Consider the following 20415-nt stretch of genomic DNA (forward strand, 5'->3'; position numbering starts at 1 on the left):
TACACTATTGTGTTGCGTGGTGTGGAGGGAAATTGGGTCTAAATTCTAGATCTACCACGTACTTACTTTGACGTAGGGTAAAGCTAACTTTTGACTTGGGATAAAGATACTCTCTAACTCTCTAAGCCCTTTTTTTTTTTTTTTGGCCTGTAGAAGCATAACATTAGTTTCTATTTAAAGGTGATTGTGAAATTAAAAGAGTAAAAGTATAAAGCATCTGGGATAGTCTTCTCATTAAGCAATTTCTCTTTCTTCTTCCCCCTTAACAGGCAATGAAATGACCCCAGGCTATTTTTTAAGTTTATTTAAACACAGTCATAAAGGATTTCACATGGTAAAAGACTGGCTGATAGGATGACTAATGTTTCAGAGTTGACTGTGAAGAAGCAGATTTTGTTTCCTGAAAAAGAATATAAAAAAGGAGGCAGTTGTGATGACAGTGGAAGTCATTGAAAAGCCTAGGAATTCAGAAGAGAGTTCACAATGAGGAGAATAGTTTTGATCTGAAATTAAATGACTAGTTATTTGGCCCAGATATAAAAGGACTCTCCTTAAAGGGGCTTTGATGTACAGGTAGAGAAAGAATGAATTAGGAAGGCTGACGGCTTGAGAGAAGAAACAAAGACCTAGGAGAGACATTACCTTTTAAAGCTACTTTTGTATGCTTGTACTGACCATGTGGGAGAAAGGGAGGGGAGAAGTTTGGGAACTAACTTAAGAGGATTGCTCTATGGAACATAATTCTCCCATTCTAGTCCTAGTCTAGATCTTCTAGGTGGTAGCAAGGAAATGCTGTTACTAGATGGGAAATAAGAAATCCCAGTTGGGGGAAGCATTTTCTGGGGAGTGGGAAGCCACTCCTAGATTTGGATTTTTTTATTTTTTATTTATTTATTTTTCTCACCCAGGCATGAGCCACTGCACCCGGCCGAGCCCCAACTTTTTGAACATGAAAATACTTTAGTTTATTTTTAAAAATTAATGCTATGTTTTTTGTTTGTTTGTTTTTGAGACGAAGTTTCGCTCTTGTCATCCAGGCTGCAGTGCAATGGCGAGATCTCAGCTCACTGCAACCTCTGCCTCCCTGGTTCAAGCGATTCTCCTGCCTCAGCTTCCCGAGTAGCTGGGATTACAGACGCCCACCATCATGCCTAGCTAATTTTTTTTTTTTTTTTTTAAATCAGAGACGGGATTTCACCATGTTGGCCAGGCTGGTCTTGAACTCCTGACCTCATGTGATCCACCTACCTCAACCTCCCAAAGTGTGGGGATTATAGACGTGAGGTACCGTGCCTGGCCAATGCTGTTATTTTTAAAAATTAATACTTGTGTGATCACTTTTGATTTTTTTAGTGAAGCTTAAAGTGACCAACACCCATAGTTTAGGCCAGGTGTGGTGGCTTACGCCTGTAATCCTAGCACTTTGGGACCACCTGAGGTTGGGAGTTCCAGATCAGCCTGACCAACATGGAGAAACCCTGCCTCTACTGAAAATACAAAATTAGCCAAGCGTGGTGGCACATGCCTGTAGTCCCAGCTACTTTGGAGGCTGAGGCAGGAGAATCACTTGAACCTGGGAGGCGGAATTTGCGGTGAGCCAAGATCAGCTGTTGCACTCCAGCCTAGGCAACAAGAGTGAAACTCCATCAAAAAAAAAAAAGACCTGCAGTTGAAGAGACTGCCCCAAGGGCCACTCTAAGCTGCCTGGGGCAGCCTTCTTCATGAATGAGGATGGGATTTATTCTAGCTTATCTCTCCCTATAGCGTACGTGAGAAGGCTGTTCGAGAGCTGCTTACCCGGCACTGCCAGCTTTTGGAGACCCCTGAATCTTGGGCTAAAGAGACTTTCCTTACCCAGAAGCTCTGTGTACCTGCCGAATGGATTCACGAGGCCAAAGCTGTACGAGCACACATGGAATCTGACAAGCACTTAGAGGCCCTCTGTTTATTTAAGGCTGGGCACTGGAACCGCTGCCACAAGCTCATCATCCGACACTTAGCTTCTGGTGAGTGCTGGGTCCCTCCCACATCTCCTGGAATCACCTCAAATTCTACCAGCCTCTGAACCTCCATAATGGGGTAAGACTGGAAATAAGACTCAACATAGGACATGGCCATCTTGAATCAAATCACACTTTGCAAAAGCTCTCTGCAGAAGAGGCTTAGCCAGGATAAGGCGCTAGAGGAGCAGGAGTAGACAGCAATACTGTTATCATTTCCCAGAAATACCCTTGATGTGTGCTAATATTATTAAGCTCTTTGTTTACTTATGAGAATTTTCTCCAACAACACCAGAAATAATCTTCTTAAGGACCTGAAACTAGAAATTCTTCACATTTTCCATTGGAGAATTTCAGAATACAGGGATACCTCATTTTGTTGTACTTTGCGGATACTACATTTTTTACAAATTAAAGGTTTGGAAAACTCTGCACAGAGCAAGTATATTAGCACCATTTTTCCAACATATGCTTGCTTCATGTCTATCTCTGTTTCACGTTTTGGTGGTTCTCACATTATTTCAGACTTTTTCTTTGTTTTTTTTTCTTTTTTCTTTTTTTTGAGACAGAGTCTTGCTCTGTCGCCCAGACTGGAGTGCAGTGGCACGATCTCAGCTCATTGCAACTTCTGCTTCCCAGATTCAAGCAATTCTCCTGCCTCAGCCTCCCAAGTAGCTGGGATTACAGGCGCCCGCCACCACGTCCGGCTAATTTTTTTGTATTTTTAGTAGAGACGGCGTTTCACCATGTTAGCGAGGGTGGTCTCGATCTCCTGACCTCGTGATCTGCCCACCTCAGCCTCCCAAAGTGCTGGGATTACAGGCGTGAACCACCGCGCCCGGCCCCTTTTTCATTGTTATATCTGTTATGGTGATCTGTGATTAGCAGTCTTTGATGTTGCTGTTTTGTTTTCGTTGCCACCAACTGCTTCCATTTAAGATGGTCAGTTGATGAATATGCATTTTCTGGCTGCTCCATCAACTGGCCATCCCCATCTCTTTCCCTCTGTTCGGGCCTTCCTATTTCCTAAGACCCAACAATAGTGAAATTAGGCCAGTTAATAACCCTACAATGGCCTCTAAATGTTCAAATGAAAGGAAGAGTGGCACAACTCTAACTTTAAACAAAAGCTTGAAGTGAGAAGCATGTTGAAAGCCAAGATAGGCCAAAAGATAAGCCTCTTTGCCAAACAGCCAAGTTGTGTTAAAGGAAAGTTCTTAAACGAAATTCAAAGTGTACTCCAGTGAACACACAAATGATATGAAAGTGAAACAGCTTTCTGGCTGATGTGGAGAAAGTTTCTGTGGTCTGGATAGATGCAACCAGCCCCAACATTCCCTTAAGCAAAAGCCTAATCTCCCTTCAGTTCTGTGAAGGCTGAGAGAGGTGAGGAAGCTGCAGAAGAAAAGTTTGAAGCTAGCAGAAGTTGCTTCATGGAATTTAAGGAAAGAAGCTGTCTTTCCATCGTATTAAAGTGCAAGGTGAAGCAGCAAGTGCTGATGGAGAGCAAATTATCCAGAAGATCTAGCTAAGATCATTGATGAAGATGGCTACACTAAACAACGGATTTTCAGTGTAGATGAAACTGCCATCTGTTGAAAGAAGATGCCACCAAGGATTTTCATAGCTAGAGAAGAGAAGTCAATGCCTGGCTTCAAAGCTTCAAAGGACGAGTTAACTCTCTCTTTAGGGCTAATTCAGCTGGTGATGTTAAGTAGAAGCCAATGCTCATTTACCATTCTAAAAATCCTAGGGCTTTTAAGAATTATGCTGAATCTACTCTGCCTGTGCTCTGTAAATGGAAAAACAAAGCCTGGATCACAGCACATCTGTTTTTTTGTGTGTATGTGTGTTTTGTTTTGTCTTTTTTCTTGAGACGGAGTCTTGCTCAGTCGCCCAGGCTGGAGTGCAGTGGTACAATCTCGGCTCACTGCAAGCTCCGCCTCCTGGGTTCACGCCATTCTCCTGCCTCAGCCTCCCTAGTAACTGGGACCACAGGCGCCCACCACCACACCCGGCTAATGTTTTTTGTATTTTTAGTAGAGACGGGGTTTCACCATGCTAGCCAGGATGGTCTCGATCTCCTGACCTCGTGATCCACCCGTCTCGGCCTCCCAAAGTGCTGGGATTACAGGTGTGAGCCACCGCGCCTGGCCAGCAAATCTATTTATAGCTCAGTTTACTGAATACTTTAAGCCCATTGTTGAAACCTGCTCAGAAAGAGAAAAATATTTCTTTCAAAATATTACTGCTCATTGATGATGTACCTAGTCAGCCAAGAGCTCTGATGGAGATGTATAAGGAGGATTAATGTTGTTTTCATGCCTGCTAACACATCTACTCTGCAACTCATGGGCCAAGGAGTAATTCAACTTTCAAGCCTTATATTTAAGAAATACATTTCATAAGACTATAGCTGCCATGTAGTTAGTGATTCCTCTGATGGATCTGGGAAAGTAAATGAAAACCTTCTGGAAAGGATTCAACATTGTAGATGTATTTGTGGGTCAGGTATGGTGGCTCATACCTGTAATCCCTGCACTTTGGGAGGCAAAGGCAGGCAGATTGCTTGAGCTCCAGGAGTTCGAGACCAGCCTGGGCAACGTAGTGAAACCCAGTCTCTACAAAAAATACAAAAATTAGCTGAGCATGGTGGCGTGTGCCTATATTCCCAGCTGTTTGGGAGGCTGAGATTGGAGGATCACCTGAGCCTAGGGAGGTTGAATCTGCAGTGAGCCATGACCATGCCAGTGCACTCCTGCCTGGACAACACCGTGAGACCCTGTCTGGGGCGGATGGTGGGAGAGGAACATTTGTGATTGGCCAGGCATGGTGTTATATGCCTGTAATTTCAGCTACTGAGGCAGGAGTACTGCTTGAGCCCAGGAGGTTGAGGCTGCAGTGAGCCATGATCACACCACTGTACTCCAGCCTGGGTGACAGGGAGATCCTGTCTTAAAGAAAAGGAAAAAAAAAAAAAAAGAACATTTGGGGCCAGGTATGGTGGCTCACACCTGTAATTCCAGCACTTTGTGGGGTCAAGATGAGCGGATCTCTTGAGCTCAGTAGTTCGAGATCAGGTTGGGCAACATGGTGAAACCCCATCTACACCAAAAATAGAAAAAAATCATCCGGGCCTGGTGGCACATACCTGTGGTCCCAGCTATTCAGGAGGCTGAGGTGGGAGGGAGGATCACTTGAGCCTGTGAGGCAGAGGTTGCAGTGAGCCAAGATCGCGCCACAGTACTCCAGCCTGAGTGAGAGAGCGAGACCACAACTAAAAAACACAAAAAACATTTGTGATTCGTGGAAGGAGATCACAATATCAACATTAAATAACAGGAGTATGGAAGACATTGAATCCAGCGCTCATGGATGAGTTTGAAGGGTTCAAGACTAGTGGGGGAAGTACCTGCAGATGTGATGGAAACAGCAGGATAACTAGAATTAGAAATAGAGCATTAAGATGTGACTGAACTGGTGTCACTCATGAGGAGTTTGCTTTGTAGACAAACAAAGTGGTTTCTTGAGATGGAATCTACTCCTAGTGAAGATACTGTGAACATTGTTGAAATGCCAGCAAAGGATTTGGAATATTACTTAAGCTTAGTTGATGAAGCAGCAGCTGGGTTTGAGAGAAGTGACTTCAGTTATCTTATTTTAAGAAATTAGCATAGCCATCCCAACCTTCAGCAGCCAACACCCTGATCATTCAGCAGCCATCAGCATCAAGGAAACACCCTCCACCAGCAGAAAGATGACTTGCCGAAGGCTCAAGTGATTAACATTTTTAGCAATAAAATATTTTTAAATTAAGGTATGTATATTGGTTTTTTAGAGATAATGCTGTTGCATAGTTAATAAGTGACAATAGTATAGTGTAAACATAACTTTTATATGCACTGGAAAACCAAAAAATTTGTGATTTTATTGTGATACTTGCTTTATTGTGGTGGTCTGAAATGGAACCCACAGTATCTCTGAGGTATGCCTGCTTTTAATTCTGAAGTCCAGCCAACATTATTTCTCCTTCCTTTATGTGTTCCTGCCATGTCTTCTGTACTTTTGGAAACTATGCACTTGTGCAGACGTTGTGCTTAATATTTTGTTTCTTCAGATGCCATCATTAATGAGAACTATGACTACCTGAAGGGGTTCTTGGAAGACCTGGCACCTCCAGAGCGCAGCAGCCTCATTCAGGATTGGGAAACATCTGGGCTTGTTTACCTGGACTATATTAGAGTAATTGAAATGCTCCACCATATACAGCAGGTACCTGAGATCCTCAAACTGCTGTCTGATTTTCCTTTTCTCAGGCCCTTAAATCTTTAGAGACCTCACAAGGCTTTAGTATACACTTGAGAACACATTGACAGAGATAGCACTGTCAAAGCAGGCATCTTGCTGAGGCTCATTTGATATAACCGTTTGAGAGCTGTTTCGAAACTTAAAAACTTCTTTATGTTGATTACCAACTTGTATGTTCAATAGACATTCCTGAGACTTGTCCATAGACAGTCCCTTCCCCTTGTTCAGCTCTAGTTTGAGTGAGAAGCCCAAAGATGAAAGATAAAGTAAGAATGGAGATTTGGTGAGGATTGCTGTTTCACACATCATTTGGCATGTTTTAAAATTGCAAATACTGACCGGGCGCGGTGGCTCAAGCCTGTAATCCCAGCACTTTGGGAGGCCAAGACGGGCAGATCACGAGGTCAGGAGATCGAGACCATCCTGGCTAACACAGTGAAACCCCGTCTCTACTAAAAAATACAAAAAAACTAGCCGGGCGAGGTGGCGGGCACCTGTAGTCCCAGCTACTCAGGAGGCTGAAGCAGGAGAATGGCGTGGCTTCCAAATTCGATTTGTGGCTTCCAAATTCACTGGCTATGTAATCTTGAACAAGTTAACTACCTCCTTTGTCTCCATCTGAATGAGAAAGGTGAGTGGGGTAGACAGTAGTACAAATTACAGCTCATATCTGACAGATTTTCACAAAGATTAAACCAAATCTACATAAAGTGTTTAACGTAGTACCTTTCATGTACTAAATGCTTTTTTTTTTTTTTTTTTTTGAGGCAGAGTTTTTTTTTTTTTTTTTTTTTTTGAGACGGAGTCTCGCTCTGCTGCCCAGGCTGGAATGCAGTGGCCGGATCTCAGCTCACTGCAAGCTCCGCCTCCCGGGTTCACGCCATTCTCCTGCCTCAGCCTCCCGAGTAGCTGGGACTACAGGCGCCTGCCACCTCGCCCGGCTAGTTTTTTGTATTTTTTTTTTAGTAGAGACGGGCTTTCACCGTGTCAGCCAGGATGGTCTCGATCTCCTGACCTTGTGATCCGCCCGTCTCGGCCTCCCAAAGTGCTGGGATTACAGGCTTGAGCCACCGCGCCCGGCTGAGGCAGAGTTTTGCTCTGTCACCCAGGCTGGAGGGCAGTGGCACAATCTCAGCTCACTGCATCGTTCATCTCCCAGCTTCAAACAATTCTGCCTCAGCCTCCCCAGTAGCTGGGATTACAGGCTACAGGCGTGTGCCACCATGCCCAGCCTTTTTTTTTTTTTTTTTTAGTAGAGACAGGGTTTCACCATGTTGGCCAGTCTGGTCTCAAACTCCTGACCTTAGCCTCTACTAAATGCTTAATAATTTTTACCTATTATTATCCTCATCAAAGTTCCAACTCCTAGTACAGCGCCTGACACATAATAGGCATAATTCAATGTTTGCTGTACTTTTCATGTGAATCAAGAGCATCATTTCTAAATAATCATTTGAAGAAACCACTTTCTCATTGAATATTGAGTAATTCACACAACTATTATGGAGAACTCACTGTGTGCCAAGCACTGTAGTGGGTTTGGGGAATATAAAAGTAAACAGTATGTGTTCTGCCCTTACCAAAATAATGATTTCGTGGGGGAGATATATACAAGTAAAGCAGCAGTTACTGTAGCTTCATAAGTATAGGGGTTAAGCAAAGAGAACTATCAATGTGCCAGCACATAGCTGGATGTGGTGGTGCGTGACTGTAATCCTAGCACTTTGGGAGGCTGAGGCAGGAGGGTTGCTTGAGACCAGCCTGAGCAACATAGCGAGAGCCCCCCTTTAAAAAAAAAAAAGCCTGTGTTACATAAAACCTCTCTAGTATTGGTTTGTTCTGCTTTTCCCCCTTACCCCACATGTCACCATGTAAATCTCCTTTGAATTCTCACCTTTGGGAGTTTTAGCTGTCTTCTCTTTGCCTGGAAAGCTGAGCTCTCTCCTTGTAATTCAGGTCTCGACTTAAATATGACCTCCTTGAAGAAGCCTCTCTTGGTCCTCCAGTCTCAAGTAGCTATCCAGTTTCTCTCTGCAACATCCACCTGTTTAAATTATCTACATGGCTTGTGATTTTTCAGGATGTATTACTGTTTTATGTTTTCTTATTTAGTTTCTGTCAGTTTCATGAGAGCAAATAATTTGTCTTGCTCTTGATCCTCCTGCTGCCTGCACCCAGCTTTTTTGGTGTTTTAGAAAAGGCTAGGCCAGGCGCGGTGGCTCAAGCCTGTAATCCCAGCACTTTGGGAGGCCGAGACGGGCGGATCACGAGGTCAGGAGATCGAGACCATCCTGGCTAACACAGTGAAACCCCGTCTCTACTAAAAATACAAAAACTTAGCCGGGCGAGGTGGCAGGCGCCTGTAGTCCCAGCTACTTGGGAGGCTGAGGCAGGAGAATGGCGTGAACCCGGGAGGCAGAGCTTGCAGTGAGCTGAGATCCCGCCACTGCACTCCAGCCTGGGTGACAGAGCGAGACTCCGTCTCAAAAAAAAAAAAAATAGAAAAGGCTATAAACTTGGAGTCAGGGGACCTAAATTAAATGTTGGTTCAGGCTGCATTTTTTACTTCCTGTGTGCTCTTAAGAAGTCATACCATCTCTCTGAACCCAGTTTATCTTGATTTTTGGTGCTGTATTATTAAAGCTTGCTGTATTATTAAAGCTTGCTGTATCTTTCGGGATCTCAAGACTTTCCTAGTCCAAGGCTGTGTACACTATGTTACCTTCCTCTTGTCTGTTACTGCATAATTAGTGCCTTGTCCTCCACTAGATGGTGGTGGCTTGACCCTGTGTCATCTTCTTGGATTTTCCCCTCCCTCACCTCACTGTTGTTTCAAGGTTTTGTATAGAGTCTATAGGTGGTGTTGAGTGATAGGAACTCCCCTTGGATTAATTGACTTCTCTGCTTCTTTGTAGGTGGATTGCTCAGGTTATGACCTGGAGCAGTTACACATCAAAGTGACTTCACTGTGCAGTCGCATAGAGCAGATTCAGTGTTACAATGCTAAAGATCGCCTAGCTCAGTCAGGTAAGCCTCTAATCTCCTCACTTTTTCTGCCTTCTTGCTTCCTGTTTTTATCTTACACCCCACCCTCAGTGCCTGCCACCGTTCTCTAGACCCATGCTCAGTGCTTAACTCTAGTTTTTCTCTCTAGACATGGCCAAACGTGTAGCCAACCTGCTGCGGGTGGTGCTGAGTCTGCATCATGCTCCTGATAGAACCTCCGACTCAACACCAGACCCTCAGCGAGTCCCTTTGCGCCTCTTGGCTCCCCACATTGGCCGGCTCCCCATGCCTGAGGACTATGCCATGGACGAACTGCGCAGCCTTACCCAGTCCTATCTGCGAGAACTCGCTGTTGGGAGCCTGTGAGCCCCAGACTCTTTGCATCACACTCACATGCCCGTTCACACTCACCACACAGAGGTTCCCTGCCTTGTTTGGATTGGCACTGTTTGCCATTCTCTGGGTTGGCTATGGCATCTGCCCTCCTTCCCTGCTGCCACAAGCAGCATCCTCCAGTTGTTCAGGGCTTTTCTTAATACTAAACATAGCATAAGGGCTTCTGGAACCCAGAAGAGGAGACAATTCTCTTTTTACCATCCTCAAGACCAGTGTTTTTCCTTTTAATAAATGGTCAATAAAGCTCCTTTGGCAGAATCCCCCAAAGAACCAGGGAATCCTTTTTCACCCCTAGCCATTCTGGATCTTGTGACCCTCCATGCCAACCAGCTACCCTACTCCTACCCTGGCCCTTTTATGCTAGGACTCCTTAGGAGGAGTGAGACAGGTAGTAATGGATCCTTAACAGGTGAACTATCCACAGAAGGAAGAGGGATCCGTCTCTTAAGTAATTGGTTAGTTAACACTGAATTTTGGAGGCAGAGGAGGGTTGGCCTGAGTTAGGAAACAGAATGGGATCTTTCTGACACACTTAGGGCAGAAGTGAATGCCTGCCATGGAGGGATTGATCTTCAGAGCTTCTTTTGTTCCTGCCTTTAGTGTTCCATGAACACCATACCTTTGCTACTACTATGTGCAGGAGCCCTTGGTCATATGTGACATGTCTATGGGAAGCTCCCAGAATTTGGTTTGGTCCCTGGTTTTCAGTCATCTTGCTGAGAGTCTGTCTGGATTTGCCTGAAGAGTTTAGATTAAAAATGGCAGGTTGGGTAACCCTCCCTGTTCATCCCATGTTAGCTCTAAAGCATTTTCCACCCTCCATCATCCCTTCCAGAAGCAAACCATGACTGAGGCAGGCATGGAGTTGGGCGTTAGGGGCAGGCAGAGGGCCTTTGCTACACTGCTGACAGCTATAGGGAGCCCCAGGTAATGGCATGAGATAGCTGGTGTTAGGGCTGTCTCAGGCAATATGGCCACACCTGGGTCTTTATGCATGAAGATTATGTAAAGGTTTTTATTAAAAATATATATATATGTATAAATAAATGATCTAGATATTTTCCTCTTTTTCTGAAGTTACTTTCTTAAAAAATAAATAAATAAAATGTTTATAGCATTCCTGGTATTGGCTTTCCCTTTGTATTTTTGAGCCTTCTTGCCCTGAGGATCTTTATGATGGCCTTGTTTGATTTAGCCTGTTTTTGAATTTGCCTTCTAAATGGAGACAGGCCTTGGGTTAAAGAGAGAACTATTTGGTGCTAAACTGAGAGATAGATTAGCCCAAAGGCTAGATTTATAAGGGGAGATTTAGAGGCAAGGGAGTTGATTATTGATTAATACTGATTGCTGTACATATATTTATACACATAGATTTCCAGGTCTCAAATTGCCCAATAGAATATACCATTCAAAGCTTCCTCGCTCTTCTACTGTAGTGGTTTTGTTTTTAAACCTTGAGTGACGCTTCACCTTTCTAAGTCGGATTCCCTTTTGTAAAGGGGATAATGATCCCTGCTGTTACTTCACACAGGGCTGTTTTCAAGAGGAATCAATTGAGTAGCATGAGTACTATTCCAGATCTTATTTTGATTTGTCAAGCTGAAGATACGAGCAAATTCCCATTAAGATTAGAACAAAGACTTCTGAGACTTTGAGGAATTCAGGGATGAGAAAGCATAGTGGGTCAGCTCTGTGGCTGAAACTTCCATTTAACTTAGACACCTCAGAAGAAGGGTTACTCAGCTGGAATCCCCTCCACTACTGACTCAATATGTGATCCTGAGTGGGTCACAGAACTTAGTTGGACTTTCCGACCTGGTTTCCTTACCAGAGGAATGTTTCAAAAAGTGAGTATGCTGTAGAAATGGTTAGCTCTTAGCAGTGTTAGGAATTGTGGACCAGGAGTGTTCGCTGACACCTGTAATCCACTTTGGGAGACCAAGGTGGGAGGATTGCTTGAGGCCAGGAGTTCAAGACCACACCAGGTAACATGACAAGACTCTCTCTAAAATAGTTGGGCATGGTGGTGTGTGTGCATAGTCCCAGCTACTCAAGAGGCTATGGCAAGAGGATCGCATGAGCCCAGGAGTTGAAGGCTGCAGCGAGCCATGATTGTGCCACTGCACTCCAGCCTGGGCAACAGAGCAAGAAAAAAAGGTTCTAAATCAAAGGTTTATCATAGAAGCCATGTTGCATAAAAGAGAATATCAACTTCCAGTTCAAGATAAGGGTGATGAACAATGAACAATCTCCTTTTTTTTTTTTTTTTTGAGACGGAGTCTCGATCTGTCCTCCAGGCTGGAGTGCAGTGGCGCAATCTTGGCTCACTGCAAGCTCCACCTCCCGGGTTCACGCCATTCTCCTGCCTCAGCCTCCCGAGTAGCGAGGACCACAGGTGCCTGCCACCACGCCCGGCTAATTTTTTTTTTTTTTTTTTTTTTTTGTATTTTTAGTAGAGACGGGGTTTCACTATGTTAGCCAGGATGATCTCGATCTCCTGACCTCGTGATCCGTCCACCTCGGCCTCCCAAAGTGTTGGGATTACAGACGTGAGCCACTGCACCCGGCCTGAACAATCTTAATCTTTTTTTTTTTTTTTTTTTTTTTTGAGACAGAGTCTCGCTGTGTCGCCCAGGCTGGAGTGCAGTGGCTGGATCTCAGCTCACTGCAAGCTCCGCCTCCCGGGTTCACGCCATTCTCCTGCCTCAGCCTCCCGAGTAACTGGGACTACAGGCGCCCGCCACCTCGCCCGGCTAGTTTTTTGTATTTTTTAGTAGAGACGGGGTTTCACCAGGTTAGCCAGGATGGTCTCGATCTCCTGACCTCGTGATCCGCCCATCTCGGCCTCCCAAAGTGCTGGGATTACAGGCTTGAGCCACCGTGCCCGGCCTAACAATCTTAATCTTCTACATCCCAAAATCCCGTTGAAATAGTAAAAAAAAGTTTTAATTTCAAAAAAAGTTCTCAAAAACATAAAACAGGAACCAGTTACCTCAACATTCGATAGATCTGTGGAGTCTACAACATTCAAATTAACTTATTTTCTCAACAGAACCCTGAAATAATTCCAAAATCAAAGTTAACAGAGGTCTGGAGAATTAAATTTTGGAATAGTTGAGCAAAGGCCTGCAGAGTATCTGCTCTTTTTAGATGTTTCATCTTTAGCTCAGTTTTGTTAATTTGTAATTCCAGAAAATTGTTCCAGATTTTTTTGTTATTCAAATAACCAGTCCTTAGACTTATTAATCAATTTTACTGGAGTTCTGTATGGTAATCTATTAATTTCTGCTTTAAATGTTCCTTTCCTTTTTTTTTTTTTTTTTTTTTGAGACGGAGTCTCGCTCTGCCGCCCAGGCTGGAGTGCAGTGGCCGGATCTCAGCTCACTGCAGGCTCCGCCTCCCGGGTTCACGCAATTCTCCTGCCTCAGCCTCCCCAGTAGCTGGGACTACAGGCGCCCGCCACCTCGCCCGGCTAGTTTTTGTTTTTGTTTTTTTTTTTTTTTTTTTGTATTTTTTAGTAGAGACGGGGTTTCACCGTGTCAGCCAGGATGGTCTCGATCTCCTGACCTCGTGATCCGCCCGTCTCGGCCTCCCAAAGTGCTGGGATTACAGGCTTGAGCCACCGCGCCCGGCCTTAAATGTTCATTTCTTAGACTTTCCTAAGGATTTGTTTAAACCTTGTATTGGCTGGGCACGATGACTCACGCCTGTAATCCCAGCACCTTGGGAGGGTGAGGAGAGAGAATCTCTTGAGCCCAGGAGTTTAAGACCAGCCTGGGCAACATAGGGAGACCTCGTCTCTTAAAAAAATGAACAAAAATTACCTGGGTGGTGTGCACCTTTAGTTCCAGCTACTCAGGAGGCTGAGGTGGGAGGATGGCTTGAGCTCTGGAGGCAGAGGTTGCAGTGAACTGTGATTGCATCACTGCACTCCAACCTGAGCGACAGAGCCAGACCTTGTCTTTTTTTAACCTCTCTATGCCTAGTGTTTCATTTCATTATTAAGCTAGTGGGAGTTACCTATATCCTATTACTCAAGATCATTGCCAAGGTCTGATTTTTCACACACAAAAAATTTGCAACCTCTGGCACAAATGGGTTTAAACAAATGGTTTATTATAGTTGAGTTTTGTGAGGATTCTTTATAGATTCTGTATTTGAGTCCTTTGTTGAATATGATTTTGAAATATTTTCTCCCAATCTCTAGCTTGTCTTTTCATTCTGTTACAGTGCCTTTGCAATCTGGGTCTCGCTCTGTCACCTAAGATGGGCTGTAATAGCACGATGATCATAGCTCACTGAAGCCTCAAACTCCTGGGCTCAAGGGATCCTCCTGCCTCAGCCTACCAAATAGGTACAGATGTATACCACCATGCCTGGCTCACTTTTTATGTTTTTGTAGAGACAGGGTGTCCCTATGTTCTGTGTTGCCCTGCCCAGGCTGGTCTCCAACTCCTAGGCTCAAGCAATTCTCCCTCCTTGGCCTTCCAAAGTACTGGAATTACAGATCTGAGCCACTGCGCCTGGCCTGTTTCCTAATCTCTTTCTTTATTTTTGTCTCCTTGGATTGTATTCTAGGTAATTTTTTCAGATCTATCTTGGAATTCATTGGTTATCTCTCTTCAGCTATGTCTAATCTGCTGTTTTAATTTTTATATTATTAATTTTAGTAAGTTAGGTAGTATTAAATCACATTACACATACACTTTTTTTTTTTTTTTTTTTTTTTTTTTGAGACAAGGTCTCACTCTGTCACCCAGGCTGCAGTGCAGTCTCACGATCACTATTTTGTTTTTAAAAGAGGCAGTGTAGTTTAGAAAGGAATGGTCTCCTTAACCCAGCTATATGTTCAAATGCCAGGTCCACTGTTCTATGCTATGGGATCTTAGGTAAATTATTCCTGTGTCTCAGTTACCTCATTTGTAAAATAGAAACAATAATATCTTCCTTGGCCAGGTGTGGTGGCTCAACGCCTGTAATCCTAGCACTTTGGGAGGCTGAGGCGGCCTTATCATGAGGTCAGGAGATCAAGATGATCCTGGCTAACACGGTGAAACCCCATCTCTACTAAAAATACAAAAACAAAATTAGCCAGGCATGGTGGCAGGCACCTGTAGTCCCAGCTCCTCGGGAGGCTGAGTCAGGAGAATGGCGTGAACCCGGGAAGTGGAGCTTGCAGTGAGCCGAGATCGTGCCACTGCACTCCAGCCTGGGTGACAGAGCGAGACTCCGTCTCAAAATAATAATAATAATAATGTCTTCCTTAAAGGGTGTTGTGAAAATCATGAATTAACTATTCAAATTATCATTATCCAACATTCCAGTGCCTGTGAGCTCTTTCTTATTTCTGCAATTGTTTTCTTTTTTCTGCTAACTCTCACTCATGATGGATTATGAACTTTTGTTAACAGGTTTATTGAGATATAATTCACATATCATACATTTACCCATTTAATGTATGCAATTATTTTTGCTATATTCTCAGAGTTGTGCAATAATCACAGTTGGTTTTAGAACATTTTCATCATTGTCCCAGAAAAACCCTGAAGGCTTTAGCCATCATCTGTCAATCTTCCTAGCCCTAGATAACCACTAATCTACTTCCTGTTTCTATAGATTTGCCAATTCTGGACATTTCATATAAAGGGAATCATACAATATGTGGTCTTGTGACTGACTGACTTTAACTTAGTATAATATTTCAAGGTTCTCTCATGTTGTAGCATGTGTCAGTACTGTGTTACTTTAAATGGCCATAAATTCCATTTTATGGATATATGACGTATGACTTTTTTTTTCTTTTAGAAATGGGATATTTCCATGTTGCCCAGGATGGAGTACAGTGGCTATTTCTCAGGCATGATCATAGTGCAGTATAGCCTGAAACTCTTGGGCTCAAGCAGTCCTCCTCTCTCAGCCTCCTGAGTAGCTGGGACTACAGGTATACACCACTGCACCTGGCTTAACATGTTTTTTTATACATTCATCAGTTGAATGACATTTTTATTGTTTCCATGTCATGTCTACTATGAATAATGCTGGTATGAACATTCATATACAAGTTTTTGTGTAGACACATGTTTTTATTTGTCTGGGGTATACACCTAGAAGTGAAACTGCTGGAACATATGGTAACTCTAAGCAAAACTTTTCCAAAGTGGTTGCACAATATTACATTCTCACCATCAATGTATGAGGATTCTGATTTCTCCAAATCTTCACCAACACTCATTATGTACTATTTTGATTACAGCCATCCTAGTGGATCTGAAGAAGTATCTAATTGTTTTAATTTGCATTTCTCTGATGCTGTGGTCTGAATGTTTGTACCCCACACCATGCTTCCAAATTCATATATTGAAACCAAATCACAAATGTGATGGTGTTAGGAGGCGGGACCTTTGGGAGATGATTAGTCATGAGGGTGGACTTCATGAATGAAATTTTTTCCTTATGAAAGAGACTCCAGAGAGCTGCCTTGCCCCTCCCACCACGAGAGGACACAGCAAGAAGGTGCCATCTATGAATCGGGAAACCAGCTCTCACTGGAAACTGATCTTGGACTTTTCAACCTTCAAAAAAATGTTATTTTGTTATAGCCAACAGAATGGACTAAGACACCTGATGACGAATGATGTTAAACATCTCTTTTTATTCTCATTGGCTACTTATATATCTTCTTTTGAGGAACATGTATTCAAATTATTTACCAATTTAAAACATTTGTAGCATTTTAAAAATGGAGATATAGGCTGGGTGTGGTGACTCATGCCTGTAATCCCAGCACTTTTGGGAGGCCAAAGTGGGCAGATCACTTGAGGCCAGGAGTTCAAGACCAGCCTGGCCAACAAGGTAAATCCCTGTCTCTACTAAAAATACAAAAACTAGCTGGATGTGGTGGCACATGCCTGTAATCCCAGCTACTCAGGAAGCTGAGGCAGGAGAATCACTTGAACCTGGGAGGCAGAGGTTGCAGTAAACCGAGACCGTGCCTTTGTACTCCAGCCTGGGAGACACAGTGAGGCTCTGTATCAAAAAAAAAAAAAAAAAAAGATATTTCACATAACATAAAGTTCACCGTTTTACAATGTACTTACACTACCATGGTTTTTCATATATTCATTATTGTGCAACCAACACCAGTAATTTCAAGAGATTTTTGGCCAGGTGTGGTGGCTCACACCTGTAATCCCAACACTTTGGGAGGCTGAGGCAGGTGGATCTCTTGAGCCCAGGAGTTCGAGAGCTGCCTAGGTGAAACCCTGTCCCTACAAAAAATAAAATAATTTAAAAAAAAATAGCTGGGCATGGCAGTGTGTGCCTGTAGTCCCAGCTACTCGGGAGGCTGAGGAGGAGGAGGATTGCTTGAGCTTGGGAGGCAGAGGTTACAGTGAGCTGAGATTGCACCACTGCACTCCAGCCTGGGTGACAGAGTGAGATCCTGTCTCAAAAAAAAAGACATTTTCATTCCCACCCAAACTCCGTATCGGCAATTATTCCCAATTCCCCTCCACCCCCATTCCCTGGGAACCAATAACCTATGTGCTTTCTCTATGAGTTTGCCTATTCTGGACATTTCATATAAGTGAAATCACAGTATGTGGACTTCTGTATCTGGCTTATTCACTTAATATGTTTTCAAGATTCATCCATGTTGTATCATGTCAAAGTACTTCAATAGATTTTTTATGGCTGAAGAATACTCCATTGTAGCAGTAATCTACATTTTGTTTATCCATTAATCAGCTGATGCTATCTTCTTTGCTGTGTATCTTTTGTCCATATTTTTAGTCGGATTATTTCTTATTGTTGAGGTTTGCTTTGTTTTTTTAGAGACAGGGTCTCACTATGTTGCCCAAGCTGGACTCAAACTCCTGGGCTCAAGCGATCCTCCTGCCTCACCCTCTTCAGTAGCTGGGACTAAAGGGGACACCACTGCATCTGGCTTATTGTTGAATTTTAAGGGTTCTTTAATATTTTGGATACAAGATGTTTTATTGCATATGTGTTGTATAAATATTTTATTACAATGTGTGGCTTGTCTTTTCATCATCTTAACAGTGTCTTTTGCAGAGCAGAAGTTTTAAATTTTAATAAAGTCCAACTTACCAATTTTTTCTTTCATGGGTTGTGCTTTTACTGTTGTATCTAAAACGTCATTGCCAAAGCCAAGGTCACCTAGATTTTCTCCTATATCATCTTCTAGAAGTTTTGTAGTTTTGCATTTTATGTTTATATCTATGATTCATTTTGAGTCAATTTTTGTGAAAATGTAAAATCTATGTCTAGTTCCAATTTCTTTTCTTTTTTTTTTTTTTTTTTTTGGCTTATGGATATCTAGTTGTTCCAACACCACTTGTTGAAAAGACCATCCTTTCTCCATTGAATTGCCTTTGGTCCTTCGTCAAAGATCAGTTGAGATCTGTTTCCAAGCTCTCTATTCTGTTCCATTGATCCGTGTGTTAATTCTTTTGCCAATACCACACTGTCTTGATTACTGTAGCTTTATAGTAATTTTTGAAGTTGGGTAGTGTAGTGTCAGTTCTCCAATTTTCCTCCTCTTCAGTGTTACTATTCCAGGTCTTTTCATTTTCCTTGTAAACTTTAGAATTAGTTTGTTGAAGGCCGGGCGCGGTGGCTCAAGCCTGTAATCCCAGCACTTTGGGAGGCCGAGACGGGCGGATCACAAGGTCAGGAGATCGAGACCATCCTGGCTAACCCGGTGAAACCCCGTCTCTACTAAAAAATACAAAAAACTAGCCGGGCGAGGTGGCGGGCGCCTGTAGTCCCAGCTACTTGGGAGGCTGAGGCAGGAGAATGGCGTGAACCCGGGAGGCGGAGCTTGCAGTGAGCTGAGATCCGGCCACTGCACTCCAGCCTGGGCGGCAGAGCGAGACTCTGTCTCAAAAAAAACAAAAAACAAAAAACAAAGAATTAGTTTGTTGATAACCACAAAATAATTTGCTGTGATTTTGATTAAGATTGCATTGAGGCTGGGTGCAGTGGCTCATGCCTGTAATCCCAGCACTTTGGGAGGCCAAGGCAGGAAGATCATGAGGTCAGGAGTTTGAAACCAGCCTGGCCAACATAGTGAAAAAGATAGTTTTATTTCTTCCTTCCCAACCTTTTATTTCCTTGTCTTGTCTTATTGGACTAGCTAGGGCTTCAATATGATGTTGAATAGGAGTGGCGAGAGGGGGACATCTTTACCTTATTCTAATCTTAGGGAGAAAACTTCTAGTTTCTCACCATTAAGTATACCCTAGCTGTAGGGTTTTTTTGGTAGTTGTTCTTTAACAAGTTAAGGACAGTTCCCCTCTACTAGCTTGAGTAAGTGAAGGCTGGATTTCTGAAGCTTCAGTGTGAAATGATGTGAAATGCTGTGTGACATCCAGAGGGGGATGTTGGAGTTAAGCAGAGTACCTAGGAGAGGGGACTGGGATGGAGAAAGAGCAGGGAATCACTGGCATATCCATGATGCCCGAAGTCATGGCTATGGATGTGATTGCCAGGGAAGTATGTGCTGCTGTTGGTCAGGCAACTGGTCACCTTGAACAAAAATAATCACAACTCTGTGCATGATAAATACCTGTGACTCTAAATGTGTGTTCCTGAGGATAGCCTGGCTACCTCACTAGGACCACAGTGTAAATATTGTTGATGGCCTGCTGTACCTTAGGCACCGTGCTAGACAGTGCCTTGCATTATCAGGTTATCTCATTTAATCCTTGCAATTTTCAAGATGAGTACTGTTAATCCAATTACCAGATTGAGAAAACAGAAACCCAGAGGGTTTCAATATCTTACCCAGGTGAGAGCGTTCATAAGACAGGGCCGAAAGTGACTCTGAAGCCTATGCTTGCCCTGCTCTCCCACACTGCCCACAGGGTTTGGGCAAGGAGAAAAAACAGGCTCAGATGGGAATGACTGCAGGGAGTCTGAGGAGAGGACCCACGTCCATTGGGTCATCTGGAGTGGCCTGAGGCTCAGCACCACTCCCACCAGGAGGGAAGGGCTTGCTTGACCCAAAGTGCCTAGCCTGGAGTGTCTAGTCCCACACTGCAAGGAGAGCTGCAAGTCTAAGGGGAACCTCCACCTCCAGAATTCAGGCAATGGTGGCTAAGATGAGAGGACAGTTATCCATCCACTGACCCTGGCGCCTCACACTCTTAAACCCTGGTCTTCCACATACCCTGACCCAGCATACCTGTACTCTCCAACCCCCGAGGATGGGCCTGCGCTGAGTCTGTGTGCTGCTTTACAGAGTTTGAATAATTCAAGCCCCAGAGGCCTGAGGTATCAGTTTCCTTTGCTCTGTTGTCATGGGGACAGGTGTCTTAACACCTGTGTAATGCACAGGTATAATTAAGCTAATGAAAGGGCAAAGAGGGAAGGGCTACTGTCCTGTGCCTCAGATGACTCTGGGCTGATCAAGGGAGTCCCTGGTCCCTGTTCTGCTGAGAGAGCAGCAGGCCCATCTAGAGTCCAGGTGTGGGGAATGGAAGAAGGAAGGAAGGAATGAGGGATGAAACAGAAGTAGGAGAAAGGGAGAGAGAGTGGAAAGAGGCAGGCAGGGGGCGATCAGAGTCAGGGAGGCAGAGAGACCAAGAAAGTTACAGAGGGAAAGAGAAGGAAACAGAGACAGAGTGAAAGGCAAAGCGGGTGGGGAGCATAGGAAAGGGCAGAGGCAGAGGCAGAGGCCAGA

At 43.8% G+C, this 20415-nt stretch overlaps 1 protein-coding gene and 1 long non-coding RNA gene across 10 annotated transcripts in view; one reads left to right on the top strand and one right to left on the bottom strand.

Moving 5' to 3' along the window:
• Positions 1–10827, top strand: part of NUP98 (nucleoporin 98 and 96 precursor) — a 129402-nt gene extending 118575 nt beyond the window's left edge. For 7 of the 9 annotated variants that reach the window (XM_015115071.3, XM_077963627.1, XM_015115073.3 and 4 more), the window contains 4 exons: positions 1765–2006; positions 6118–6272; positions 9224–9335; positions 9463–10827. In XM_015115071.3, coding sequence (XP_014970557.3) covers positions 1765–2006; positions 6118–6272; positions 9224–9335; positions 9463–9680 — 727 coding nt within the window. In that variant the 3' untranslated portion in view covers positions 9681–10827. The remainder of the gene's footprint in view (positions 1–1764; positions 2007–6117; positions 6273–9223; positions 9336–9462) is intronic. The other 2 variants (XR_013404059.1, XR_013404060.1) reach the window with 1 other exon arrangement.
• LOC144334341 (uncharacterized) lies at positions 5469–8814 on the bottom strand. Its single transcript, XR_013404085.1, has 3 exons — positions 8669–8814; positions 7380–8534; positions 5469–6642 (listed from the first exon to the last, which is right to left on the bottom strand). It is a non-coding gene; the product is annotated as an uncharacterized LOC144334341 (long non-coding RNA).
• Positions 10828–20415: the final 9588 nt, after the last annotated feature.

The sequence above is a fragment of the Macaca mulatta genome, chromosome 14, assembly GCF_049350105.2.
Source record: "Macaca mulatta isolate MMU2019108-1 chromosome 14, T2T-MMU8v2.0, whole genome shotgun sequence".
In the NCBI taxonomy this organism is placed as follows: domain Eukaryota; kingdom Metazoa; phylum Chordata; class Mammalia; order Primates; family Cercopithecidae; genus Macaca; species Macaca mulatta.